Source organism: Centroberyx gerrardi, chromosome 14, assembly GCF_048128805.1.
Source record: "Centroberyx gerrardi isolate f3 chromosome 14, fCenGer3.hap1.cur.20231027, whole genome shotgun sequence".
NCBI lineage: Eukaryota > Metazoa > Chordata > Actinopteri > Beryciformes > Berycidae > Centroberyx > Centroberyx gerrardi.
The window spans coordinates 23,617,406-23,645,096 of NC_136010.1; the positions used below are offsets into that span (position 1 = coordinate 23,617,406).

The following is a 27,691-nucleotide window of genomic DNA, read 5'->3' on the forward strand; positions in this document are numbered from 1 at the left end:
ATCAATGTGGTCTCACGTCAATCTCAGTATTCATTAAGCCTTTTCTGCTTACAGTGACCTCACTGTGAAAACATGACAGCACCACAAAACTGCGTGAACTCCAATAAACTCAGCAGGTCATCCAGGTGTTGATGATGTGACAGAAGAAAAATGTGTAACATTAGCCCTTGGAGACTTGCTTTTTTATCTCATGCTCAATCATGTCATTCAACTGCTGACTGGTAAGATTGGCAGGTTTCTTATAGCCAAGGATTGAGTGGAGGGTAAGCCCACCTAAACTCACTTTATCCACCTTTTTATTTGTGGAATTAGAGGAGTAGTAGTATAGGAGATTTCATCTCTGTTTTTCATATTAGGGCCTGTACCAAGATTTGACTGCAGAAGCCAGCACATTCCCTGTACTCTATGACATGCATGTTAAGTTGTGCTTTTATACTAAGGAAATAAGGCACCTGAGGCCGTGCTTAAGTGATTTTACAACAGCTAAGAAGTTGGAGAACGATTGCCTCGCTTATTGCTTTTATGAAATGGCGGTGATTGTGTTTAAAAAAAGAAATGATCAACAATTCCGATTTAATATTTGATGATAAATAATATTTAGGCTAAATATTATTCTTCCGTCAAGCAATATAGTCTTTGAACAGTAGCTAAACAAAGTGGTTGCTAAGGGACACAGTGATATTGTGGGCCTACCGGTAAGGGTGGTGATTAAAGCAATTAGAGGCAGTACTTTGCAGTGATTTTAGACCAGCTAAGGGTTTTAGGTTTTACTACACTTCGCGCCGTGCCTAAACACCTCTGAGCTGTTCTGTAAAGCACTGCCTGGCGGCGCTTGCTGCTTCTGTAAAATAGCGGTGTAAAGGCTCAAAATGTTTAATTCTTAATCAATATTAGTTAAATAATAATGCCTAAATATTTATCTCCCGCCAAGCAATATAGTTCGTGAACAGCAGACTTGCAAAACAACGTGGTTGCTAAGCGACACATAGCCTACTTGGCATGTGTGTGGTGATTTTCGGTTAATATCTAAATTAGCTATTAGCACTTTAAAAGGTGTTCTGCGGTCACAGGTGTGTGTTTATCTGGTATTTAACTACGGTATCAGACAACTTGAGCCAATCAAATTATCCGTTTTTTAGGCCTATATACAGTATATATTTCACGTTTCCCTGAGCTGAGAGAGGTCCACTGACAGAAACACCACAGTGCAACGACGATATTGTCAAAGCGGACAGGTGAGTTCTTACCTGGCTGTTTGGTGGGTCCCGGTTAGTCCTTCAGAGACTCTCCACAGAGCATTCCAGAGGTGGGATGTCAACACGCACCAGTTCCGCTAAACTCTGAAGCCAGCTCCCCCCATCAGGTCCTATCTCTAGTTGAACTCCTCAGTCAGGGTGAAACCTGAGATCTCTCTGAGACAAGGCCCTCCTGCTGCCCCGGCATGGGCGTGGCACTCCGAGGAAAACTATAAAACCCTCCAGAGCAAACAAAGCTAAACCGAGGCATCTGAGAGCGCCCACACTGATAAAAACTCTCTAGTATAATCCTATGGGGACTGTGGCTGTGGTATTTTTAGCCCCTATAGTATCACTAAAGTCCTATAGGCCTAATATTCCCATAGGGACTTGTAGCTGTCCTGTGATACTTATGGGCTAGAGTATCCTTCTAAAATCTATTAGGCTATAGAATAACTGTAGCCCTTTTACACTTAAGTTATCTGCTCTTGTAGAAAATTAACCTACCACCACCAAAATCCTTTGCCTATTTAATGAGAACATATTTTTTACATTCATAATAAACACATTCAGTTTTGTGGCAATCCAAGGCATTGTCACTGTCATGTAGTGCTGAAGGATGGAGGGACAGTTAAAAAAAAGTGAAACATAATATTCCTATAGTATTCCTATAGGGACGTCTAGTGAGTTTATAGTAACCTTATTGTACTTAATGGTATGATATCCTATGGTATCTTTACAACTTCTATCACTATAACTACTAGGCCTACAACGAATACCTTACAGCTAACTTTTCTCTATATGTACCTTTTCTAGTTCCCGTAATAATAATAATAATAATAATAATAATAATAATAATAATAATGTAATAATATATAGTAAGAGAATCATATATTTTTTATAATATAAATTCCTGTAATATTTCTTGTGGTATAGCCTAATAATTCCTGTCAATAACAATTCCCTTTGAATAGTCCAATAGGGATACTGTGATATTTGTATAGTATCCATAGGATTGTGTTTTCATACTTCTCTAAACCCATCATCTGTCAAACTGCTACATTACTTGGCTGAAAACTGCAGGGTGGGACATGTGGCAACACATTAAAGAAACTGGGTTGATATTCAACACTCATCATCAAGGGATGAAAGCAATGGCCTGGAGAGAATGTTGGTTTATCTCATGCTCTTGTTTTTTTTAGTGAAGACTGCATTAATCTGGCTGACATAATATGCAAACAGCTGTGTTGGAACATAACCATAATCTGAGGCTAAACTACAGGAGTCCAGACTGATTAGGTCTACCAGGTGCAGGGTTGGGAATTAAGAAGTTACATGTAATGTTATTACAGTAAAGGGATTACAAAATCATAGTAATCAGATTACAGAAGCTTCACAGAAAAATAGGTGATTTCTTGTTGGATTACTCAGAAGCATGTTCAGAGGGAAAAGACATTTAGTTTGTAGATTAGACACTAACATAATTTTATAATTCTAAAAATAATGTTTGGTGTCTGAAAATAGGAATACATCGTTTGTCTGCATATTCTATGGATTTTGCAGGATAATAAACCCAAAAGTGACTGAGATCCAGATTTAATTTCTTTTGAAAGTAACCTCTTCAACCGTGAATCTAGTAGACTGTCACGCTGCCAGAACTAATGAGACATGTGCTCCCTGCAGGGCTACAGTTAATCAAGAGTTTATATACTAAATAAACTCAATTACAATGATGAAAGCTCCTGCTACTAGCATGTCATCCTGACTGCTAATGGGTAAATCTAACGGTCGGCCAAGAGTGCAATGAAATGTAATCGAGTTAATATGGCAGCGGGAGAAGAGCACATGACATGTCGAAGTATCACTTTGCATATTATGTAACTTCAGTACTGTATGGATTCATTGAACTTCTGCACTGTCAAAAAGTATTTCTTCTCTTTCACTTAATTTATTATTTATCATATTGCAAAAATGCTGTTTTACAGAAAAAAACATGTTATTTGAAGATCTCAACATTCACAAACAGATTTCTTTTCTTGAATGGCTTTTAACTCAGTAGCTACATAATCACCGATTCAACACAATTCATTGCTTTTGAAAATAGCTCTTTAAATTAATGTTCTTGAGCATTAGTGGTCCTCTGCTCTCAAGTAAACAAGGCACATTGAGGTTTAGTCACTTCACGTCAAATAATGAGCCACATGGTTGGATCATTCATTTTCAATTCAGTCAATTCAGCACAAAGCCTTTGTACTATGACAAGCAACGGACTCTTCCCTGAAACGTCACAATATTAGGACATAAACCATAAAACCACCTGCAGGCTTCTGCAGTGGACCATGCGCGTAGCGAATTTCAGCCTTTAAACCGGACATCATTCTGTCCCTCCAGCCCATCGCATGGTGCAATACACACCAGCATTTATGTCATCTTGCTCTGAGCTGTAGACTCAGGAGGATTGAGCATCAATCCAGGTGTCTGACCCATACAGAATGACAACTTTACATGTAGTTATTTCAATATGTCATGTGTAGGGCCTCGACTCTAGGATTACTTGGAGCAGACCTGGTCAGTCTATTCATATTAAATGGTCTATTAGCTCTCATTACTCTACACACACAAGCACCATTGCAAATGTTTCTGCAAATATATGAATCCAAGAGGCCGTGTATTATAGAACTGAATATCTGGTTTTTCATGTAAAATATTTAAAGATGTCCTTTTTGTTGGAAATTGGGCCATGTACTTTTCAGAAAGAAATCACGTCATCTGAAGTTAGTTTAACACTGCTCCTACTATGCATTAAAAAGATACCTTGACATTTTAAATGTTAGTTTCCTTCACCAGACACTCGTCACACTGTGGGAAAAAGTCTTGGCATTTGTCTTTCAGTTTCCTGCAAGCTTAAGGCTAGCTGTGCCCCTTTGGTTTCAAAGAATGCCAACAATTCAAACTATTTCAGGGAAACTATGACAAATTTAGAAAAAAAATTCTTTTGAAAAAGTGTCAAAAAAGTGGTAAAGAAAAATGACCCACTCCAACATGTCAAGGTACCCCTTCAATGCCTTAACACTATTTCTCTTTCAATACATCATACTTTGTTGACACTTGCATGTTATTAGCTACATTTTTGAAGCTCACCTAAGGCAACAGTTCATAACTTGTGTCACGTTCAAACAGTCTACAGTTACTGTACAGCTGGTGAAGACGCCCGGGGCTCACAGAACACCCAGACTGAAGGAAAGGAGCTGAAGACGTGATCGGTGGAAGAGACAAGCTGAAGAGTTTGTTCCCCTCTTTTTGTGGCGGTGTGTCCCAAACAAAACCCCCAAAAAAGTCTTTGGAAGCCCTAAAGCACTTCCTTTCCCTGCAGCCTTTCTTTGACTTCACTACTGAAACCATCCAAAGGAAGAGTTGCAAAGGAAGGGAAACGTTCAAATACTATGAAAACAATATAACACTACGTTGGCCCCCGTCGTGTGATGTCAATGTAGAGTGATTTCTTGTTCCTCATCTTCATCATTGTATTCATCAGCAGCTGAATCCTCGCCCTTGTGTCCGTTCTGCCGCAGCAACGGCAACTCCAGTTCTGGACTCTTACTGCTTAGCTGCCTTAAAGAAGGGCCTTTATCTGGTGGAAAAACAAAAAATGACACTACTGAGTATACAATGTATAGTATAGTATACAATGAGTATACTATATTGTGCATCAAAGTATTGGTATATTGAGATACAGTATGAATATATGCATTGCAATGTACTAGTATTTAATGGAGCCAATTAGTACACAGTATGCATTACATATTTTTTTCTTCACTGTTTGCCTAAACAATTGTATAATACTGTCATCACAACCTCTATGAATCATCTTGGCTGATAATTTGATTGACTCTTTTGATATTTTCTTACAAGCATAAATAATAATTCAAAACTAAAACCAGTATAATGAACCCTTACTTTTGGAGTAGTAGGTCTTGAGCCCCACATGCAAAGAGATGCCAGCCAGACACACAGCAAATCCCAGCCAGTTGAGAGAGGTCATCCTGTCTCCCATCAGACGTGTTGCCAGCAGCAGAGTACACACCTCCTACAAAAGAAGCAGAATGACAGGGGACAAGGGAGGATATATTAGACCGAGCTGGAAAAGGTACATGAACTTTAGGTGTAAGGGAGGAAAAGGGAATGAAGGATGGAATAAAGAAAAGGACAGAGGAGGGATGTCATCCTGACCTTAAAGATCCCTGCTATGGACAAAGTGAGGCTGGAGGTTCGGGAGACTAGCAGGAACTCTGAGAAGCCCAGACCGAAGGCCAGCACCCCGCCGATACTCAGTGTGAAGAGCGAGTACAGCAGAGGAGAGAGCTCCGTCACACGGAATAACTTATCTGATGTGCTGAGGCTCACCGCTGTAGATAGACAGAGGGGAGAGAATGGGGACAGAGATGTGAAACAATGAGGAAATACTGTATTCACAGCTGCTTGTCACAAAGGCACATTGGCTATCTGACATTAACAGCAAGAGTAATGAAATGTAAGAAAAAATACCATAATTAGGGTTACAGGGTTTTGTTGACTGCAGTGATAAGGTGAATAGAACAGAATGAGGCTGACGAACTGCAGCCAAAGCCAACGCCTCACCTTCGTTAAAAAGGAAGAGGGGAAAGAGGCCCAGGAACATGAGGGGCTGCAGGTGGTACATGGTGTCCACTGGGTTCTGGAGGCCTGGAAGGAGGTACAAGAGGTGAAAAACAAGGTTAAACAGGAGGCAGTGAAAACATGGAGATGTCATGTCATTAATCAATCCAACCCCTTGGGGCATTACGTGCCAAACTTAGTTATATTGCATTAAACAAAATGTCATTAAGCTCTCTACTGCCGTGGATTCCATACACTAGAGAACAATTGAATGCTGTGTGAACAGATGACTGCTATCAGTGAAGTGCTGCTGCGGTCATGAGTTTTGCAAACACAGGCTACTCAGAGGCAAATGGCCTGTTAGTTCACAGTGTTTGTTTGAAACCTACATTACTACCAACTGACATTAATTTGTACGGCCAATTAAACAATTCCTCTACCTGAGAATCAGCAGAATGTTGTTTATTGAAAGCCATTATTCATATCAGGACATGAAAATGCATGACAGCTGTATGAAATTACCAGTATGAAAAGAGCCAGTTGACTAGCAAGTGAATCCAGGATGATGGGATTACCAACCCAGCTCCGTGTTTTGCATATGCTAACTCAGTTCTTCACTGTCATGGGGGCCTTACTGTACAAACATTACAAGATAGCAGTGACTCACGACTGACCCAGCTCTGCTTTCTGCATGAGGACCTGAGTGAGGGTCCAGCGGATCCCCCCTATGAAGGAGGCCAGCAGCACCATGATGAAGCCCTCCATGTTGAACTGGGTCGACTCGAACGTAAACATGAACAGACCGCTGGAGATCAGCAAGACCACCAGGATCAGGAATGGGTTCTGGTCCAGAGGAAGAGAAGAGAGAGACAGGGAGAGACAGAGTGAGAGAGAGACAATGGAAGATGAGATTAAGAAAATGTATTTAGGTTTTCCTCTTTATAAGTAACCTCAGTCCATACAGTTTAAAAGTGGTTCTGTTTGGAGTTGCATTAAAACGCATTTGACGATGGGTTACACAGCTGGGGTATGATGTAATTTGACATATATAATCTATGTTAACTATGACAGTTGTTATGATTGGGTAAAATATTAATCGCTTATTAATATGTTATATATATGTTGCCAGGGGATTGCTTTAGTAATTTTAATCATAATGTAGAGGTTAAAAAAATACATTTCCATATTTGTGACTGTATCATACACATGTTGTGATGTAGTTGTGGAGTTGTTTAACTTACTTTAATTTAATTTATTCACATTAGTTAATATGAGTTACAATTTTATGGCAGTTTGTATTCTCTTTCAATTTAAAAGCTGCATCCCTATGGTAGCATTTTATTATTGTTTTATTATATTATTTCTTGTATTAAGCAACAAGGAGGCTACATGTAAAGATATATTTATTTTCTTTTATTGCAATAAAAATGCTTTCAAATGTTAACAGCATGAGCTGAACAACAAAAGCAACAGCCTACATAACTTAAAACGATTCATTTAAAACAGTTATCATTCTGTCTGCATTTCATGAAAATTTCTATTTTACCTTGTTTTTTTTAAGGCTGCAGAACATTGCAAAAATCCCATACCCTATTTTTGCAATATTCTGCATATATTTTAGAAATCCCAAATATTGCATAAGTCCTATTTTTCTAACTCTAGATTTTTGACAAGTGACCAGAGGATTATGATTTTTCTTCCCCTCCCTATTATGTAGTTGCTGGACTCCACATGTGACTCTTAAAGTTTTACTTTATGGTATTTATGGAATATTACATATTCTTCCCCTGCCCAGACTAATACAATAAATGCTTTTCATTTACCAAGGCTATTTATATGTAATTGGTCTCCACTAAAATAAGAGAGAAATAAATGCATTTGACTGCTTGGCAGAAGAATATGTCTCCATCGGGAGGGCTGTTTCTACACTCAAGATGGCTATTCAGAGGTTCTTTGTGAACTTAGTAGCACTTTATACAGTCTTTACCATAGAGACCGTATCGACCGTAACAAATAAGGTCTTTACTTCTTGAAGAAACATCATAGCATCTAAATGGTTCCTCACTGTCACTTGAAGAATCATTAGCGGTTCCATATATCACCTAGTGGGTTCCTGTAATGGTTCTCCAGTGGTTCTCTTGTTCATGTAATGATTCCAAAAAGAGCCGCTGATAGCTCTCTTTGTTAGTGTAATGGTTCCACTGAGAACAGTTATTGGTTCTATTTTTATCTAGTTCTTCAATGGTCCTTATCACAATGACGCAGTCCAAGCATCTGCCTTGGGAACAGTGTCCATGTAATAGATTTTTCACTTTATTATGAGCTAAAGAATCCCTGTTTGGTTTCGTTGAGGACCTTTTCTGAGCGTACGCACCGATGGAGGAAACGAGGAAATGACTGTTAAGAACACTCGTTAGGACCTATGCGGCTTTCCGGTACATATTCAGCATGCTGTTATCCGGTACAAAATAAACCTATTTGCAGCTTAAGTCTAATGGACAGTGAATGGAGTGTAGGCAAAACGCATGTTGTGGACACAGCAAGGTTCTGGGTTAGATTTTTTTTTTTTTTTTAAAAAGCAGTGAGGTATCAGCACGTTACTTCCGTGATGCAGTCATTCAAGGTTGGTGAAATTTCTATTCTTACTCATGTCCAATTGTGAAAGCCAGAAAAGAGGAAGCCCTATTACTCCTGAGTGCACTTACAGCCTTTTGTCTAATTTCAGCCAAATACTGTATGCTTCTTGCGCTTCACTTCACTGTCACTGCAGGTGGCAGAGTGATAACTTTTTTCCTATCGTTCCTTTTCCTGTCATTGTTATATGGATTGTTTTATCTTGGCCGTTGTTTGGCCGACCACAAAGCAATCATTTAGTGCAACATTTGCCTTTAACATAAGTCGTCACGTTTCAGTTTGCCTCAGTCTCCCCTGCTTAACATGAATTTATTGGGATTTCTTTTTCCAAGTTGAAACAAACAGTCACTCACCGGCTCCTCTAGTTTGAAGACCAGGGAGAAGAAGAGGATGAAAAGCACGGCTGAAGACTTGGTCATGGTGTACCTTGAGTAACACGCAGAATATTTGTAAGCAAAAAAACCAAACAAATAAAAAAACAAAAACTTACAAGTCCATGAGTCCACATAAAACAAAAAAACAACTGCAGTACTGACAACTGCAATTTCCAATTACATGTGTACTTACAAGGACATTCCACTGGCTGCATTCACTCACTAACCCCTAACCCTTATTTACATATGCCTAGACTTAACTAGACCTAACTTTAAGTCTAAACCAAAAACAGCCCCTCAGGACCAACTGCTTTTTCTAATGCAAATAGTGTCTTTTTTATGATGAATCCTCACTTATTATAGCTGCAAAACTCAAACTTCTACTCACAGGTACAGTTATGGATGTATATGCACAAACTTACAGGCTGATGGTGATGAAGAGGAAGCTCCAGTTGGAAAGTCCAATATCCAGAGCTGTTGCCAGGGCTGGAGGAGAGGAACAGAGTTTAGGACTCTCTCAAACACACTATCATGACACAGACTAGGCCTTCTGCAAGACCAACATCTTGCAAAAAAGATGTTGTCGTATCACTGAAGTGTCACTGTGTTTATAAAGGAGTAGCCTATGTTGTGACTAAGCATTGTGAATGAGACAGTAGTGTAAGAAAGGTGAAAAGGAAAGCTTTTGCCATAATTCACATATAACTGAATAACAACTAATACCAGAACTTATAATTGAAATGGGACATTTTGACATGAAGATAGACAGTATATTCTGCAGGCTTCTGTCCATGACTGATTAAGGACAAAATAGGAAATGGGTAATCTCATCCAAAGTGTCTACACAATGGCTGCAGAAAATAAATCAGCCATAGCACACAAAGCAAAAATGCTCATTTATGAGGGTTTCTTAGTGTGTACATTTATTAGAATCTCTTAATCGCAGACAAGTCTGATGTAATGTCACTATCAATATGGACTTTGGTCAATGCAGTCTTCACCAAAAGCTCAGTCAATCAGTGAACATGATAAGAGCTGACTGCAATCCTTGCCCCCCTACTCCGTCTGTTCTCTGAATTTGCAGTCTGCTGTCTGTGAACACTTTGTGCCCCCCTCTCAACACACACAGTCAAGCATGCATTCACGCACCCACCCACACACATCACATAAAAGACAGATTCAGAGTCCACCAAAATCTCACCTGTGGGAGCCACCTTACGGAGGTAGTCGGTCCAGCTGAGAATGATGCGGGGTTTCCCTGTCCAGCACTGCATGGCCTGCCGTGTCAGAGCCGACAGGCAAAAGATGATGGTGAGGTGGACCAACGTCATGAAGAGGGGATAGTGGAAGCCCTGAGAGAGAGAGAGAGAGAGAGTGTCACTCAGGATGGCCTGGTGGTTAGTTAGGTTGTCCCCCGAGGGTTCAATCTCCTGTGAGGCCCTACAAATACAACTGGCATTCCACCTGTATAGGCCAAAACTATATAGACAAACAGTCATGTTGTTGCAGTCAGAGCAAGAAGTTAGGAACTTCATCACTTACCTTCATCAGCCATTTGTTATAGAAGGTGATGCCTATGGAGAAGACATAGTAGAAGAGAACTAAGCCAACGGTGCGAAGTGTCCGGCAAAGGAACTGGAAGGGGCACGCCATATAGGACTGCCTGGATCTGCTGTCCAGTAAAGACAGCTACTGTAGGAAGGCAAACTCCAAACTGTATCTACACACGTCCATGACACCCATAGCTGACGGCTTTAAGAGACAGAGAGGGGAGAGGGGAAGAGGAGATTGGAGTTGCTTAGTAATTTGTTTGTTTACAGTAATGTTACAGCTGACCAACCTTAACAGGTTGCACAAGCAGAGGGTTAGTTGTCAGAGTTGTAGCTCCGCCTGCAGCAATGTAGTTATGCATTAGCTTAATGTTAACGTTAGCTCACGTGACAACCACTTGTCAGCTAAGTCACTTTGTCAACAGATATTCAGCTACCTAATGTCACCCACAGTTAACCAACATGACCTTACTTAATACAATCAGTATCGGTACTAAATTATTTGACAGGGTTTGGGTTAGCTTTCTGCTTACCTTGCTAATTAGAGAACGTTAATGTTAGCTGGTGAACTCACCAGATGGTTGCACGGCTAAGTTTGACAGGTCCAGTTGTTTTCTCGGTTAAAGATACGCTATTAGCTAACGTTAGCTTGCTCTACTTAGATAGTAGTCTGGTACTGTAATGGTTATTATCGGTTTATTTTAGATGAACATAAAGAAACAGCTGTATCTCAGACAACGCGCCACGTTCATCTTCCAACATCATCAGCCCCCTTTCTGCTACGTAGTGGTGACAAGGTACTTCCCTGCCCTGATCTGATACGTGCCGTTCTCTCCGTTATCTTGTATGGCAAGAATGAATGGACCAAACTCCATTGAAAAATCTGTCAATTTCATGTGGTATTGCTTATCGGCAAAGATACACGCCATATGAAATATGACTCAAACCGTTCCTAATTTGATAGGAGCAGCTCTTCAAATCGGCATACATATAATCCACCAAGCAATAAATTAATTCAATAAATATTTAACTTTTATAATTGGTTCACTGAGCTCGCTACCGCCCCCACGGGGTGTTTCGATGGTAGAAGATAGACTGTAGAAAATGCACCAAAATGAGTGAATCTTTTATTTTATTTCATTTTTTTCTGTTTTTTAGTTTACAAAAATGTGCTGCTTGGTGGATGATATGCAGGCCGAATACACCTTGATGCTACCAATAGAAAACTATATTGAGTCAAAAGTTATATGATATGCACTTTTGCCGATAAGCACGGCCTCATTGAATTGCCATACTTTTGAATGGACTTTGGCGTGACGATGTCTACATGCATTAGAGAACGGCACGTATCACGGCTAGGTACTTGGAGGACTTCCCTACAGTGGATTTGTATGCGAAGAAGAAGACAACTGGAGTGAGCGACAAAGTAGGAAAGTTACAAGTGCAGTTGAAAAGACAACTTTTTTGGGGGTGTAATGCCGTAGAAAAACAATCCACGAGGGGGCGCTATTTCCAATTGCTTTTTTTCATAGTCGGCCACTTCGACAGTCGAGAAAGACGAAGAAGAGAGGCGGAAGTCAACAGAACGGGAGCAGAGATTGTTGTTGTGATCGGCATCGGCACATCAAAGTAATTTCTTGAGATTAATCGTTTTATTTGAACAAATTAGAATCTAGAAAGCCACCCTATGGTAATGTTTCATCTATGTATCTAGTTATGCGGTGGGTAGCATGCTAACAGTCCGTTTTATCTGTGTGTTTCTCAGCAGAATGGCGGAGGAGGAGGACGAGGCTGGTTTCGACGAGGAGCTGGACGACTCCAGCGGGGTGGATATGGGCCACGGAAAAAGAAAGAGGCTTTTCTCCAAGGAGCTCCGGTGTATGATGTACGGATTTGGAGACGACCAAAACCCGTATACGGAGTCCGTGGATATTCTGGAGGACCTGGTGATCGAGTTTATCACCGAAATGACCCACAAAGCAATGTCCATCGGGCGCCAGGGCCGCGTCCAGGTGGAGGACATCGTTTTCCTCATCCGCAAAGACCCGAGGAAGTTCGCCAGAGTCAAAGACCTGTTGACGATGAACGAGGAGCTGAAGAGAGCCCGCAAAGCTTTCGACGAAGCAAATTATGGCTCCTAAATTCACCTTGACCTTTTTTATTTACCTACAAGTTGACTCAATTGTGCTCAATTCTTGTTTAACACACACACACACACACAATGCAAATTTGTATGTTTTGATTGGGATCCAGAGTTATTAACCTGCAATACATTCATTAACTAATACCTTCATGGGCTTTTGTTCAGACTTGAGTTGCTGTCCAACTTTACAGTGTTTGTTTCTTTTGCAAAGTACAGGCCACTGCTGTGCATAGTGACATGTTACTTACATTGTTTTATGTATCCTATGTACTGATGAACAATGACACAGTGAGTGTTACAGATACCTGATGCGATGCTGTCTAGGACTGTTTGAATAAAGAAAGACATATTCTTAAACTGATTTGCTCAGTCATGAATTTGAATTTGAGATGCTGCCAGAATTCCCAGGTTAGACTGCATCTAAATTCTGGAAACATTTTTGGCACTGCAATACTGTGATACAAATCAGTTGAAGCCTCCAGATGAATTACCATCCGTTCTGATATTTTCTGAACAGCCAACACACTTACAATTGCATAGTTAAACCATATCACTTGTAAGGTTTTAAAATGTTTAAATGTCCCCTGAAAATGCATGGCATCTGCCTCATGCCTCAACTATGAATGCACAGGAGGCTTGACTGTAACGTTACAGTGTTTTGATGATGACATTTGAAATGATCTGTCAGTCTAAACTGACTGTTTGCCTGGAGGATTCAACAGGCATGCAGCATTGTTGCTCAGCACATCCTGAATCATACTGCATGGTTCATAGTGTCACTGCATTATTCCAATCATGACTTTCTGACACTTTCAAACCCTGTATCGGTCGATAGAATAAAGACAAAGATGCCTGTGGGTCAAACAAAATGGAAAAAAAGAAGAAACAAACAGATTTTATTTATAATCCTCAAAACAAAATCTTACACAGACCGTAAATATGTCAGACCAACTACGAGTGAGCATGTGTTAATTCATTTATTATCTTCCGTTCAAGCAGATTACTTGTTTTTGTACAGTGAAGTGGTTGGATTGATTGGTCTACGCAGCAGGTAACAGGCTGCCGATCTATCTAGACTACATCTAGATCAGAACTTTCCCAGCAGAGTGTACAGGTAGGGGGTCGCCGATGACAAAGCGCCTGCTATGCCAGCATACCGCAAAGGCGCGTGCGGGGAGTTTCACACCGCAGCCTTGCCGTCCTGTCATTGGGGTTATACAGTTTCAGCGCAGCGTCTACATTCACAAGCGAGCCGGGGGAAAGGTGGAGCCCGGCTGGCGACCCCCACCGGGCGCCCTATCTGTCTGTTGAGGATGTCTAGTAGAATGGAGAAGAGAGGCAGTGAACCAGGTGGACAGGAGGGAGGAGGGAGGAGGGGAGAGGAGGGGGGGGGGAGTTTAGGTGGGTCAGTGGAGGATGGGATGCGTTCAGCAGGAGGACATGGGGGTGGGGGGGGGGAGGAGGAATGTCCATGAGTCTTTGTGGTTTTACTGCACGTTCTCCATCATCTTGAGGAATTCTGGAAATAGAAGACACAGATGGGACGGTGTTATTGAGATGGAACGTGGCGGTGACAGTGTGACACATCACCATCATATGATCACCATCAACTGTAGCCTATGCTAATCTTACCCTATAGGAATATTATGGAATATAAAAAAATAAATACAATTAAGTGCGATAAGGTCTTGATGAGTACCAGACACAGTAATAGTCCCTATAGGAATATTATAGGGGTATTATGGTGCTACCATAGGAGATTTAAAAAATACCATAAGTACAATAATGTCACTAAAAACTCACTATTGAGTACCCCAGACACACATTATAGTGTGGAACATTATAGTGTTTTTTCATTGGGGCCAATTCCCAACTGGAACAATAAGGTTTCTCGATTGAGTAATCACGTTTGCCACTATCAAAGTCACTCTCATCATCACCTGGCATAAAATTGTAAAATTGTAACCGGCGGCCTACCGTCAAAGTCCAGCATGCCGTCGGCGTTCTTGTCTCCATCCTTCAGCAGCTCATCGATCTCCTCCTCTGAGATGGACTCGCCGGTGCTGCGGATGATGAGGGCGAACTCTTCTCTGTCGATGTAGCCGTCGGCGTTCCTGCGCAGGAAGAAAGATGAAATTTTAAAAAATGACCTCGAGGAAATCAATACAGAATACCAAGCATACAGTGATAACGCGGCTTGGACGTACTTGTCGAACACACGGAAGCACTCTGCCAACTCTTCCTCGCTCTTGCCGGCCTGGTCCTCCTTTAGCAGCCTCACCATCATGACCAAGAACTCCTCGAAGTCGATGGTACCGCTACCTGAGGGTCACATAAAAGACACGTGATTGATGAACTTGGGTCAGGCCGACAAAGGCCTGTTGCACACGGTGGCAAAGTCCTGCGTTCCTGGACAAATTTTACGCATTAATGCATGGCATGCAGCAATGTAACATATGTAATGGTCAGATATGTATGTTTTTTTAATAGTCTCCGTTGCTCACCGTCCTCATCGACCTCCTCGATGATTTCATCCAGCTCCTCTCTTGTCGGGTTCTGGCCCAGCATCCTCATCACGGTACCCAACTCCTTGGTGCTGATGTCACCGCCACCGTCGGTGTCGAACATGTCGAAGGCAGCCTTGAACTCTGCAGAGATCACAGTCGATATAAGTGCAGGGCCACAACGAATTGCCAACGAATACGGCACATTTTTGCTTTATCAAATATGGCATTGTTGGGTTCGTTATTAGTTATTACTTCCCAGGGGCAGTAATTCGTTACTAGTTACATTACTTTTCCGTTACACTCCCTAAAATTGACAATTGCATCTTCTCCAACCTTCAAAAATCGGCATAACTGAAATTCTGTGTGAATGATTGAGGAACCCAAAGAGCGTTGATGTCCAATATTGTTGTCACCCCTTTCCTCGATAAAATAAAAGTAAATTATTTTTTCAATTTCTCATCTAGCCTATATCAATAATAATTTAGATAATTCAACTTAAATTTGATATATAAAGGGGATGATAAGAAAGGAACAAAAATAACTTCTTATGTTGATAACTGTCATTCCAATTAGTTACATTACTTGTTATTGGGGAAAGTAACGACATTACTCTATTACTGTAACGCGTAACTGTAACGCGTTACCAACTTTCAAGGCCTCGGCCTTCACTCACCGGCAAGCATCTCCTCGCTCAGGTAGGAGCGGGCCTCTTGTTGCGCGTCAGTCTGGAAGAAAACAGGGGCAACATTGTCACTTTATTAACGACACAGGCCTCATTTATACATCATTACTGATCACAACTAAAACCCAGGAGATGTATCCTATTTGATAGTCTGCTTATGAAATCAACTGTGGTGAAATACACAAATACACTATAGTTCCCTATAGGAATATTATAGAAATATGTTTTTTTTTATACATATATGTATTCATATATGATATAAAATACCAGTAGGCCTACTATAAGTTCACTATAGCCTACATTCACTACACACAATATATCCCTATTGGAATATTATAGGAATATTATCCTGATACCATGGGAGATAGAAAAATACCATAAAGTACGATAAATGAACTATTGGGTACCACTGACGCGCTATAGGAACATTATAGGAATATTATAGTGATTTTGTCGTTTAGGTGTTATTGCTGTATGCGGTAATTGCATGCTTTAACATCAGTTAGAGGATGTATTGACGGATATAGGCTAGTGAATGCGTCTCTATAGGGTTCCAGTGCGGTACTTCTTGAGCCTGGTGAAAATTAGCCGGGCTATTTCAGGCTCAACACATTAGGCTCGCTCTATATGGCGATGTGGACATCCAATCCCACGGAATCTGTCGCCTAAGCAGAATCCGCACCTTGCTGACTGCCGCATCAACACTGAGTCTTAGCTTTCTTCAAGGATTAAAATTATCTACACTGGCCAGCAAACAGGCCAAACTGTCAAACGCGCATGTAGGCTATATTATTATGAATTGTACAAAATATGCCTAAAATTATATCAAATGCTGTATTTATTCTTTTTATAAATAGCTTATTTGCAGAAAATGATGTTTCAAACTCAATAATTTCAAAGAAAGTCAACAGACATTAATTATGCTTCAGATACTTTCAAAACCGCATCAAGAGACAGAACATGCTTCTCAGACAAATTTGCCAATTAACTAATTAACTATCACATGCCTTTATTACTCAAACAGTAAAGCAATGTACAAAGGCTATCACTATGGGTTAACTTTACTGTTGGTTGACTGATCAACTTGGAATAGTGCAAAGCAGTCGTTTTGCGCAATTGATTGGTCTTACCATGTTTGTGGATTAGTTTTTCCCCCCAAATATCCACGAAAAAAAAAAGCCCAAAGGAGTGGTCAATCCGTGTGCACCCCAACAGAGAGACTAGACGTCAAGTGAGGGTTCAGACACACTTTAAACGGGACAGCCAGGACCCGCCCCCTGGCTCTCACAGGCCTCCAGATTTAGTATCCTGAACTTTTAGGGTTCTGGGGCCACGGCAAGCCAATCACACTGTGGAGTGGAAAGCTCTCGTTTCTTGAAGCTGCAGGGAGAAGGGTGTAAAAGAGGTAAACCCAGGTTTTGAACACTTCCATGAGCTAGGTCAAGATACAAAATAAAAAAATGAATGAATGAATGAATGGAGTATGGAATGGAATAATGCAGCGATGTGTAAAGTACACAGATGTAGGTAGTATTTCAGTTTGGCTGTCACCATGGTTTGATGTCGTATGTTTTGTTACATCGAGATTATCAGAGGCAACGTGTAAACAAAATTTGTGAGAGACTGTGAAATGATTCCTAGTCAGTAATTTTATTATATATTCCCTCTTTGAATAAAATAACTGCATTACACCCTAGGAATTGTCTCATAGTAGCCTTCAATGGCGCAATGCTCAAATCAGTAATAATGATCTAAATTGAAAAAGGACAGAAATAAACAGCAAAACCATACACATTGATGCTCATCAGTGTACGCTGTTGATTTCAAGCAAAAATCAACACAGTAATTGTGGCACTGCGTACTATGAGGGCCTTGCAGATATAAGATTAGAGTGTGTGGGGGGGGAGGGGGGCGCTCTCTTAAAGTGGGTTATGGTTTGTGTGATGATGGAGTTTCACTCTGGGCGTGAAACTCAAACCCAAGACAAAAAATACTCCCCCCCCCCCCGACACACACACCCACACACACACACCACCCCTTGGCTGTGCCCTGAATAGCAGGCCGATCCGCAGGCTGAGCGGGGACAGAGACGGGAGGCAGGGCCGGCAGGCTCTAACACCCACATCCTGAAGCCGCGTCGCTGATAAACACAACCTGATGCTCCTTATACGGCGGTGGGGAGGTTCCTGAGGGGAGGGAGGGCCGAGGTGAGAGAACGAGACGGGAGAGCAACAGAGAGAGAGAGAGAGGAGGAGGAAGGATGGGTGATAGGATGCGAAGGAGAGAGGAGCAATGGAGAAAGGGGAGGGAGGTGGTGGTGGTGGGGGGGGGGGGGGGGGGGGTGCAGGCTATATACCCAGAGAGAGAGAGAAGTGCGTCTTCTCTAAGGAAGCGTTTTGCTCGGCTTGCTCTGACCGCACGTCTCAAGCCTCTGTGCTCTCAGGCCGGGCTTTCGTTTCTGTGCTGGGGGACGGCAACACGAAGACCCATCGTTATCACTGCGATCTCTGGCCGTGTGCGTGGGGAACAAAATGGGAAAAGCTCCATTCGAACCTTTCTCAGATAGCTGAAAATCTTCCTCAGATATTATCACACGTGACATTTCTGAAGTGTTGAGTGACACAGAGAAGCTGATTGCCTTCGCTCGGCATGGCGCTATCTATGCAAATAGAGGCATTTCAAAGGCCTGCGTGGAGGCTAGGCTGAGGCTGTGGTTGGATTAGGGAGATGAGACTGAGAAAATGTGTGTGTGTGTGTGTCCTTAGTCATGTCTAAAATGTGTATGAGGAGCTGGTCTTGTGTGTATAAATGTGTGAGTGTGTGTTGATGTGTATGCATGTGCGTCTGTTGTTGTGTCTATGTGTGTCATCTATTTACAGGCAGGGCAGTGAAAGATTAGAAACTGAAACAGACAGGAATCACACAAGATAACAGGTGTCAGAGGGGAAGCATGGCAATAACTCGCAACGCTGAACAGTGAAGGGAAGGAGGAAAGTCGGTTTATTTAGAAAGCACAGAACAGGGTGGAGGAGAGAGACTCAGTTTAGAGGAGTAGGGTGGGGGGTCAAAGCTGGGGGGTGGGGGGGGTGGAGGGTGGGGTGGGGTGTAGCATTTCTGGAGAAGCAGCAGCTGCCAGGGGGACAGCTGGGTGGCCGGCGCAAGGAGGCAGCCAGGGGAAAGTGCCTTCGTCTTAAAAGGTTTGAACGGATATTTATAGGCCTCCCCCGGGCTAACATGAGAAGAGGGGCGGTGATGGTATTCATTTTCTTATCTCCCAAACTGCGTAATATTCATCATCCTGCGGCGTTGTCTAGCAGAGTTCCCTCTGGGCTCGGAAGAATAGGTGAGTTGGAGGAGGTTTCTTTTGGAGAGCGTGCTTCATGTTCTCGCCAGGCTTGAGAAGGAGTCAGAGGAAAGGGGAACACTGAGGAATGTTGAGCTGGTTTCATTACTGGACGTTCTCCATCATCTTCAGAAACTCTGGAGAGAAAGAGAGAGAGAGAGAGAGAGAGAGAGAGAGAGAGAGAGGGGAGAGTCAGTCAACCAACCAACCTCCCATTCATCTGATTGATTCATGAATGAATGAATGAATCAGTCAATCAGTCAATCAGTCAATCAATCAAACTCAATCCAAGAGTGAAGGCATAAGGTTATTTGAAACGCTGGAGATCACATGATCATCATGCATAATTATCTGTTAGGCATATTCACATTCCTGCTACTCCACATTTGCGTTCTGCTTGTTTCCATAGTAGAGATACATGCATTATTCATCACTGTTGTCTTTTTAAAATAATGAATAATAAATACACATAGAGCTTCTACTAATCCCAATCAATTAGACATGTATGCAGATTTGTGAGGATACAGTACAGTACATTGTGGCAGATGGCTGTTTTCTATTTGCCATATGATCATGTTTATACTCCTAAAAAGATGGATATGAATGATTGAATGAACTTTACAGTTGTCTTCAAATCCATATATTGTAGAGGAACAGGTGTTGATTTAGTGGTAAATAAAAATGTGGGTAAACTAAACCACAAATTAAAAACAAAAAGCTATATTGTCAGTATATCATCAATTTGTATTATATTTCCTCAGAACGTCCCCAGTTCAATATTATCTAATACGACATACTGTGATATGAAATGAGTTTCAACTGGGTTTACCCTCCATTACATCACTTTTCTGAATATAAGACTTATAACTCTGCCAGTATTAAAGTCCACTATGCATCTATAGATCAAATTATACATGTATTTTGCAAATCCATGCATTTTGTCTTCTGCAGAATCCTTGCCTCACCATTCTCATTCTCATTTGTTTTTCTGTAATAGACAGCTGACACATGTAGAAAATATTTCATTCCTTTAGCTGCAGCTGAACCATTGAAAATGTAGTCAAACAAAAGTCAAACATGCATGAGCACCAACTGGAATGTTTTCTCAATTTGTGAAAGATTAACTGACGACACATTGGTGCGGTCCATAGGAATGGCGTCACTCTTTTCACTCTGAACACATGAGGCTTCATCTCACCATCAAAGTCAAGCTTTCCATCTTTGTTTGTGTCAGCGTCCGCCATCATCTCATCAATGTCTTCTTCTGCGAGTGGTTCTCCAGTGAGATGGAGGATGTCTCCGAATTCCTCCCGGTCGATGAAACCATCTCCGTTCCTGCGGCACAGAAACAATATCAAGGTCACTCAACAGTAGTCATTGTAATGTACTGTAACAATACTGATGTCAGTTCTGGCTCAGCCATGAGACGAGACTTCAGTCTTATTTCCGATGAGGATGGAATATGGTTTTTTGGCTTAAAGGGACAATAATACTGAATTGTTCAAATAATCGCTTAACTGTCTTACTTCTATGCTGTGGGACACTTTTTTCTTATTTTACTCACTGCATCATTCTGACCTTTGTTTTGCAAATTCAAAATCAAGAAGTTTGTCCGGACCCTGAATGTGTGATGTCACACCAAAGTGCAGCTTCAATGAGAATGAATAAAAAAAGGAAAAGGTGATGTTAACAGTACCCAGGATGTCATCCACATATTGACATCCACATATTGTTTTGGCTTGTAACTGATAGCACTTTTACCATATAGCTCGGTTGGATATACTACAACTTATCCTATTCACTGTCAATACAAAGTGTGAGTGGGAAAATTATTCATGTTCAGAAATACTGGGGCTGTCCTATGCCATAAGGAGTTAAGGACCATATACACAAAGTATTCCCATATACAAAGGGTTTTTCAAAGGGGTTTGTAAGCCTATGGGTTGTAAAACATGAATGTCAATAAAACAGCAATATGTGGTTTTCCATTCGTTTCTGTTGTCATACTTGTCAAAAATACGGAAGCATTCTGATAGCTCCTCTTCACTCTTTCCAGCCTGGTCCTCCTTTAGCTGTTGCACCATCATGACCAAGAACTCCTCGAAGTCGATGGTGCCGCTACCTGAGGAGGTGAAGAGGGGAGGCGGATGAGCGGAGAGGGAGAGGGGAGGAAGAAAGCGGAGTAAAGGAGGAGATGCAAGATGGAGTGGTGGAGAGGAGGCAGCACCTGCACTGCACCTTCACTCCCACCTCAGCCTTAAAGGAAGTAAAATCCTCCCTCGGATCCTCAAACACTTTTATATATCATCAATTTGTGATGTTCAGTGCATTCCAGGAGATATTTTGTTATGATGTGTTGTAATTTACTTTGTTGTTGTTTCCACTTCTCCATAACCAGTCATTTCCCAGAATGACTTTCAACAACCTCCAGCGAATGCGTGAGAGTCACGCCACTTACTCAAAACACAACATGTTTTGTGGCTGCATTGGATTCTGGTCTATTGAGGCTACTGCTTGTGAAGAAATTTGGTCTCTCTGCCTCTTCTACCACGGATTTCTCCCTGTATGTTTATTGAAAGTCTCTACAAACTCCATTGTAGCTGCACTAGAAATATCTTGACATCATACAAACAACGGCAAACAACAAAACAGACCCAGAGAGTGTTCAAGTGTTTTAGGGTGGATTTTTCCTTTAATTCCTTGTGCACTGACCCACCATCACTAAGATTTAACACATATGATAAGTGTTAAGTAAGGTGCTCAATGCAACTCTCTTTCTGGTGAGAGAATCTGGATGCAGGTAAGAAGCTCACAAGGTTACAGGAACACGGGCTACACAGAGGATCATGATCCAAGGGCTTTACAAGGGCTGTATTTTGTAACTGAAATGAATTATGATTAAGAACCACTCTAACATTACTTCCCTATATATCACTGATTGCCTATGCCATTTACCACCCAGGTGCAATAAAGTGCTCTTTACCAGCACGTGTGGGTGAGTTGAACTACTCCTTTCAGCTTATGAAAAAAAAACAACTCAACTCAAAATTGCTTGTCCTGCTGTGCTGGCATTTCAACCATACAAAAAAAGCAATTCAAAAGTGAAATGAAAGTGTAATTAAAGCTAATAATGTTCAGGACGGCAACTTGGTCCCGTCATTCATCTCTGTTGGCATCTCCTTTGTCAGGGCACCGTTTTCTCTGTTTTCGATTAGAAAGGGATCTCACCGTCCTCATCCACCTCCTCAATGATGGCATCCAGCTCCTCTCTGGACGGGTTCTGGCCCAGCATCCTCATCACGGTACCCAGCTCCTTGGTGCTGATGTCACCGCCGCCGTCGGTGTCGAACATGTCGAAGGCAGCCTTGAACTCTGGAGAGAGAGGGAGATGGTTAAAGTTAAACTTAAAAGGAACCGAGGGAAATCAATAAGAAAATTGTTTGAAAATAACATTACATGAAAGGTTAGAATAGAATAGAATAGACTGACTCTTTTTCACAGTGGAAAAACTTCAATTTGAACTGTGCTAATACGTGATTCATGCACAAAAGCCATAGAGTTATAAAAAAAAAAACAACATTTCCATTAGTGCTTATTCTTTGTCATTATGGAGCTATTTCCAGCTGGTCAAAATGACCGGTACACAAACTATGTGAATTGTTACAAATAGCAGGAAGTCATAGAAATCAAAGGAAGAATTGCACCATGGGAAATCTATTAAGTGAATCAGTCAATGAAAAAGACCTGTAATCATGTCCTCGCTCAGGAATGAGCGGGCATCGCTTTGGGCGTCAGTGGGCTGAGGGGGGGTGAATGAAAGGTGGGGAGGGCAGTGGTGGAAAAATGGAAGGGTAGAAGAGAGAGAGAGAGAGAGAGAGAGATGAATGATCATTTGAATCTGCTGCAATCAACAGTTGAATACATCCTGAGGTTAATGTAAAACTGTCTAAACACGTTAGTGATTCAGTTGATAACAACCCACATGGCTGAAATGAAGACCTGTCAAAAACAAAAATAGCAACATTGTATCTTGCATGAATATTACAGGATTTTGCAAACAATTCCTCTTTGGGGTGGAGCAGCAGTGCAGCAGCTATCGACTCACAGGTTGCTTCTTCTGATATGGAGGACTGTCAATAAAGACAGAGCAACCTAAGGTTCCCTGGCATTTCTTAGAAAACTGGAATCTCCTTAAATCTATAGATCAGATTGGCAAGAAAATGTAGGAGTTGAGCAGAATCTGTTTTCTCTAACTTGAATAGGCTTTGTGTCACATTCAGTGCAATAGTTGTGGCGATATAGAACAGTCTAACCAAAAACAAAAATGAGGCAGTCTGTTCTACAGGAGTTGAGGGAATAAGGAGAGAAAAAAAAAACAAAAAAAAAACAAAAACAATGTCACTGTACAAAGTGTATTTCTCCTTGCATTTTTCTCAATAAATTGTTGTTAAAAAACAAACAAAAAAGGCAGTCAGTAGCCTGCTTTATCCCACATCCCTGCAAATGCTGAAGGCCTTGTAAGTTACTAGTTGTAACTTATGCATGTCCTGTCATGTAGACCAAATTTTATTTAATGATAATCCAAATCCAATTTGAGTTGTAAACTATTATGTTATAGGCCACACCCACAACCCCACATTTTGTATAATCTGAAATAAAGCTGGGACAGATGTGGCGCCCCCTACAGGTTAATATTAAAATGCCTTTCCAGACATTGTTGCATGCAAGTTTCACGGTGATGAGACAAGTGGAGTTTTGGGCAATTTTGAGAAAGGCAACAATATATGAAATAAGCATTTACAAGATCATTCTGCTTTTGGTTACATGGCACTTTCTTGAACCTTTGAGAAGACATGTTGGTGGACAGACAAATAACACACACACACACACACACACACACACACGCACACAGACACACACACAGACACACACACAGACACACACACACACACACACACACACACATACATGCAGACATAAGCAGACACAATTAACTCAATACATTTCTACATCTCTAATGAGGATGCATTAATTATCAGTACAATAATCTGTGTGGACAAATTTGATGAAGATTCCATAATAACCAGTGTGTGTCGTTGTAGACGGACAGCACTCCCAGCAGCACCTAACAGAGTGAGACACATGCTCAAAAATGTGTTCTATTATTTCCTGGCAACAAGATGCCTCTATGCGATTATCATTGTCCTAATAATAACTACGACCATAATTGGAGGCACTCACTGAATAAGAAAATTCCTTTCCCTCTCTCGAAATGAATCATAGGCAATATCTTGTTAAAACTATATTACATTAAGTGCTACAATATATTGATAATACATTATTAATTTTGTTTTGATATGTAACTCATTAACTGATTTACGCATGCAGATGTATAATTAGACCAAAAATGGAATATGCATGCTAAAAAGTTTTTTAAAAGTTTTCTCATGAAATGAAAATGACATAAAGTTCCACAACATTGCAGGCTATTTTAGTGAAGAGGCTGTCTCCACAAATGAAGTTGTCAATAATGTTGATATGAGGAAATAGCCACAGAACATTTTGGACTATAAAAGTATATTTATAAGGTGACAATCATCTGAATGAACTCCTATTCTTTCCTGATCAATGCACAGTTACTTACTAAGGAACCTCACTAAAGTATCACTATCAGACTCAGATGAATGATTTGGTTTAAAGATGTGTTCCAGATTAAGGCTCTCTAACAGGATCTGATCAGAGGGGATGTTACTAAAGTTAAGTGTTGTTCTCCTTTGCATTTCATCATTTTTGTTAATCTATCATTTGTGTTAACAAGTGGTAAGACATTTCCTCTCTACCTCCTTAAAGTCAACCCCTCCCTCTCCATCGAGCCAGAGAAAACCAGAGAAACCCGAAGCCAGAGAGAGAACTATCACTGACGACGTGACAGCCAAGGACTGGAAACGGCCTTACGTCAGGTAAGAGGCGAAGAGAAGTAAATATTCAAGTAAGTCAGCAACTCATGTTTAATCCCCTGCCAACTGGCCGCACTCGTCAATGACGGGTCTTAAAGAGGAACGCCACTCAATGTAAGAGTTCCTCTGTCAAACTTGTAAGCAGGTGTGAAGTCTGGAACTGCTCATTAGATAATGAACGGGAATTAATTTTGTGGGCATGCAGAATGTTTGCTTGAGGTTTTATACTCAAACCAGCTTTATTCTGTACTATTCTTGTCTGAACCTGCAAAATGTACCGTTACCCTCACTCCCAGTCTTCCCATCTTTCCCAGTTCATTCTCTATAGATCATCTCCAGACTTTATGCCTGATGACATCACAAGTTTGAATCTTAGGTTATGTGTCCACTGGGAACCTCTCTTTACAGTATTGGCTTCATTTTCTTTTTATTTAGAATGGAAATTAGTTCAGTAGTCACTTTGAAACAGCAAGAACCACCACTAGTGCTTCTTCTAAGTGTTTTTAGGGGAGTCAAATATTGACTGCAGTATCTCAAGGAATAGCATGAATGACATGAAGGAATTCCTAATTTGAGTGGTATTCCCCTTTAAACGTTGCACCCCTGTCCCTCAGTGGTTTGGGACGGCAACTACACCTAAAGCCATGTCCAGCATTACTGCAAATCCATCTATCGCTAACTAGCTTTCATTTTCATTCTTTCCATGTTATCTAGACAATACTGTTGATGCCAGAGCCTCATGTTAAGACATTAATACCTTGGAAATAATAAAGGTCAAACTAACGCACAAGCTCAGTTATTCACTGGCTCACTTTAAAGCTATTTTTGAGGTGTGACTTGGGAGGGGATTTGAGAGGGATTTTCTAAAGGTGAATGTCCCAACTAAGGACGCTCAGAAAAGGCGGTATGCCTTCTCACTTTACTCAGCTGTGCGGTTTGTCTCTTTGGTAACGCTCTATCGAATCAGAATTTCCAGCTCATAGAGTTTAGTTAAAAAGCACTGGAATCCAAAAGCAAACTGAAAACGCATCAATCTGTTAACAAACAACAAAGAGGAGTAATATCATTTGGGATCATCAACAAACCAGTGTAAAATAGATTCCAAAAGCATGTTACCAGTCAGCAACACAGCAGAAAATTACATTCTCTGTGTGTAGCCAGCATCACTTTGACAACAGCAACAGAACAGAAGGTGCTCGCCCCCAAATTAAATTCCAAGTTGAACATCACCTGTATGGAAATCCATTCTACTCCAGCTGTTAGGTGAGTGTTGATGTGTGTGTGTGTGTGTGTGTGTGTGTGTGTGTGTGTACACATGTGCCCCAGTGAGAATGTGTGTGGGTGTGCAGCACAAGTCCATTTTCACGTCAACTCATAATCCCCATCTTCTGCCATTTAGTTTTTTTCCTCATCCGTCGAAAAAAGCAGAAAGAATGAGAAAAAAACAAAAAAACAAAAAAATCCTCAAACATTTCATCAGCTTAAGTTTCCTCCTCCTTTCTGTTCCCCCTCTCCTCACTCTCCCTCTTCAGTCTCTTACCATGGTGGCCGGCTCTGCTGCACGACAGACACCAGTGGGAACAACAGATGGCTGGGAAAGACAGTCTCCCTACTACACGGATCAGACGGCACTGTGGCCTCCCTGCCCCCCATAAGTACCCTCTCATCCCATCACACTTTTACTGAAAATGCTCAGGATTGGGCAACAAGCCCCCTCCTCGGACACGAGGCGGCCAATCAACTCCCTGCTTAGTTTGCACCCTCTCACAACCTCCTGACGGACATCCCCTTGTTTAGCACGCTCTCTGATCCCCCATATTTAGATAAAGGACAAGAGCAGTCGTCTCAATGACATTTATTAAAAAAAAAAAAAAAAAACACAGCGCAGGCATTAGGCAGGAGGTTATTTTGGCGGAGGATCAACTGGGCATCTCGCAGCAGATGGACTCTCTTGATTTCACATACTGTACAAGCACTGGCATGCACGCGGCCGAGCACGTGCACACACACGCTCACACACACACACAGAGGCACGCGCGGCTTAACACCCCGTCCACACACAGATTCTCTGCCCCTCTCTCAGTGTCTGTTAACCCATCTATCTGCCTGTCTCCCTGTCCTCGCTGCCTCTGACTTGTCCTTGCACTTGTGACATCTGTAACCTAAGAGCTGTGCAAATGGACTTGTGACAGTTCTCGCACAGCTGTACCGTCTCGATCAACCGCTCTACCCATTGCCTTCTCTCGTCATAAACCAAAAAATCTCATACAGCCACAAGCAGGACGTGCAACCCACAATTAGTACATCAATCAACCGCAAGGCATGCTTACCGCAGGTTTTTTTTCTGGCATATTAAGCTCTGTTGTGACAACAAAACTGTCACCATAGCAGCTCTTAACTCATGCTCCCTTGTTGGTAAATGACAAATACAATATGAATATGCAGAAAAGGGGAAGAGTTTTGTTCCTTAATCAGATATCTGCCATTTGAAAATGATGCCTGTTCTGACAAAACAATTGCGGGCATGAAAGCTTGAGCTCACTATAAGAGTCGGCTAAATGTCTAGATTATTGTTGATGTGATCATAATCCGTAAATTCTCTATCCTCTAAGAGTTTCAGTAGTGTTTCTG

The 27,691-nt window shown here is 41.4% G+C and overlaps 5 protein-coding genes across 6 annotated transcripts in view; 1 reads left to right on the forward strand and 4 right to left on the reverse strand.

Moving 5' to 3' along the window:
* Nucleotides 1-1,359, reverse strand: part of col20a1 (collagen type XX alpha 1 chain) — a 34,253-nt gene extending 32,894 nt beyond the window's left edge. The window contains exon 1 of the mRNA XM_071927582.2: nucleotides 1,248-1,359. The gene's annotated coding sequence lies outside the window, so the exon portion shown is untranslated. The remainder of the gene's footprint in view (nucleotides 1-1,247) is intronic.
* Nucleotides 1,360-3,173: 1,814 nt separating this feature from the next.
* Nucleotides 3,174-11,199, reverse strand: slc35h1 (solute carrier family 35 member H1). The gene is made up of 10 exons (XM_071927583.2): nucleotides 11,003-11,199; nucleotides 10,421-10,630; nucleotides 10,080-10,230; nucleotides 9,301-9,364; nucleotides 8,858-8,930; nucleotides 6,545-6,713; nucleotides 5,874-5,957; nucleotides 5,466-5,641; nucleotides 5,193-5,322; nucleotides 3,174-4,866 (listed from the first exon to the last, which is right to left on the reverse strand). Exons 2-10 carry the CDS (start codon nucleotides 10,529-10,531, stop codon nucleotides 4,721-4,723), a joined length of 1,104 nt encoding a protein of 367 aa, XP_071783684.1. The 5' UTR covers nucleotides 10,532-10,630; nucleotides 11,003-11,199; the 3' UTR covers nucleotides 3,174-4,720.
* A 786-nt stretch (nucleotides 11,200-11,985) lies between these two features.
* On the forward strand, nucleotides 11,986-12,928 carry taf13 (TATA-box binding protein associated factor 13). Of its 2 annotated transcripts, none has more exons than XM_071927601.2 (2): nucleotides 11,986-12,057; nucleotides 12,197-12,928. In XM_071927601.2, exon 2 carries the CDS (start codon nucleotides 12,198-12,200, stop codon nucleotides 12,567-12,569), a length of 372 nt encoding a protein of 123 aa, XP_071783702.1. In that variant the 5' UTR covers nucleotides 11,986-12,057; nucleotide 12,197; the 3' UTR covers nucleotides 12,570-12,928. The 2 variants fall into 2 exon arrangements, with proteins under 2 accessions (XP_071783702.1, XP_071783700.1); XM_071927599.2 differs by having other exon boundaries at nucleotides 11,989-12,057; nucleotides 12,194-12,928.
* Nucleotides 12,929-13,451: 523 nt separating this feature from the next.
* tnnc2.2 (troponin C2, fast skeletal type, tandem duplicate 2) lies at nucleotides 13,452-16,981 on the reverse strand. Its single transcript, XM_078288432.1, has 6 exons — nucleotides 16,891-16,981; nucleotides 15,752-15,803; nucleotides 15,076-15,219; nucleotides 14,779-14,893; nucleotides 14,549-14,685; nucleotides 13,452-14,090 (listed from the first exon to the last, which is right to left on the reverse strand). Exons 1-6 carry the CDS (start codon nucleotides 16,891-16,893, stop codon nucleotides 14,059-14,061), a joined length of 483 nt encoding a protein of 160 aa, XP_078144558.1. The 5' UTR covers nucleotides 16,894-16,981; the 3' UTR covers nucleotides 13,452-14,058.
* A 1,762-nt stretch (nucleotides 16,982-18,743) lies between these two features.
* Nucleotides 18,744-26,705, reverse strand: tnnc2.1 (troponin C2, fast skeletal type, tandem duplicate 1). The gene is made up of 6 exons (XM_071927533.2): nucleotides 26,601-26,705; nucleotides 22,848-22,902; nucleotides 22,332-22,475; nucleotides 21,111-21,225; nucleotides 20,302-20,438; nucleotides 18,744-19,240 (listed from the first exon to the last, which is right to left on the reverse strand). The coding sequence occupies exons 1-6, from the start codon at nucleotides 26,601-26,603 to the stop codon at nucleotides 19,209-19,211; spliced, it is 486 nt and encodes a 161-aa protein (XP_071783634.1). The 5' UTR covers nucleotides 26,604-26,705; the 3' UTR covers nucleotides 18,744-19,208.
* Between the last annotated feature and the right edge of the window lie 986 nt (nucleotides 26,706-27,691).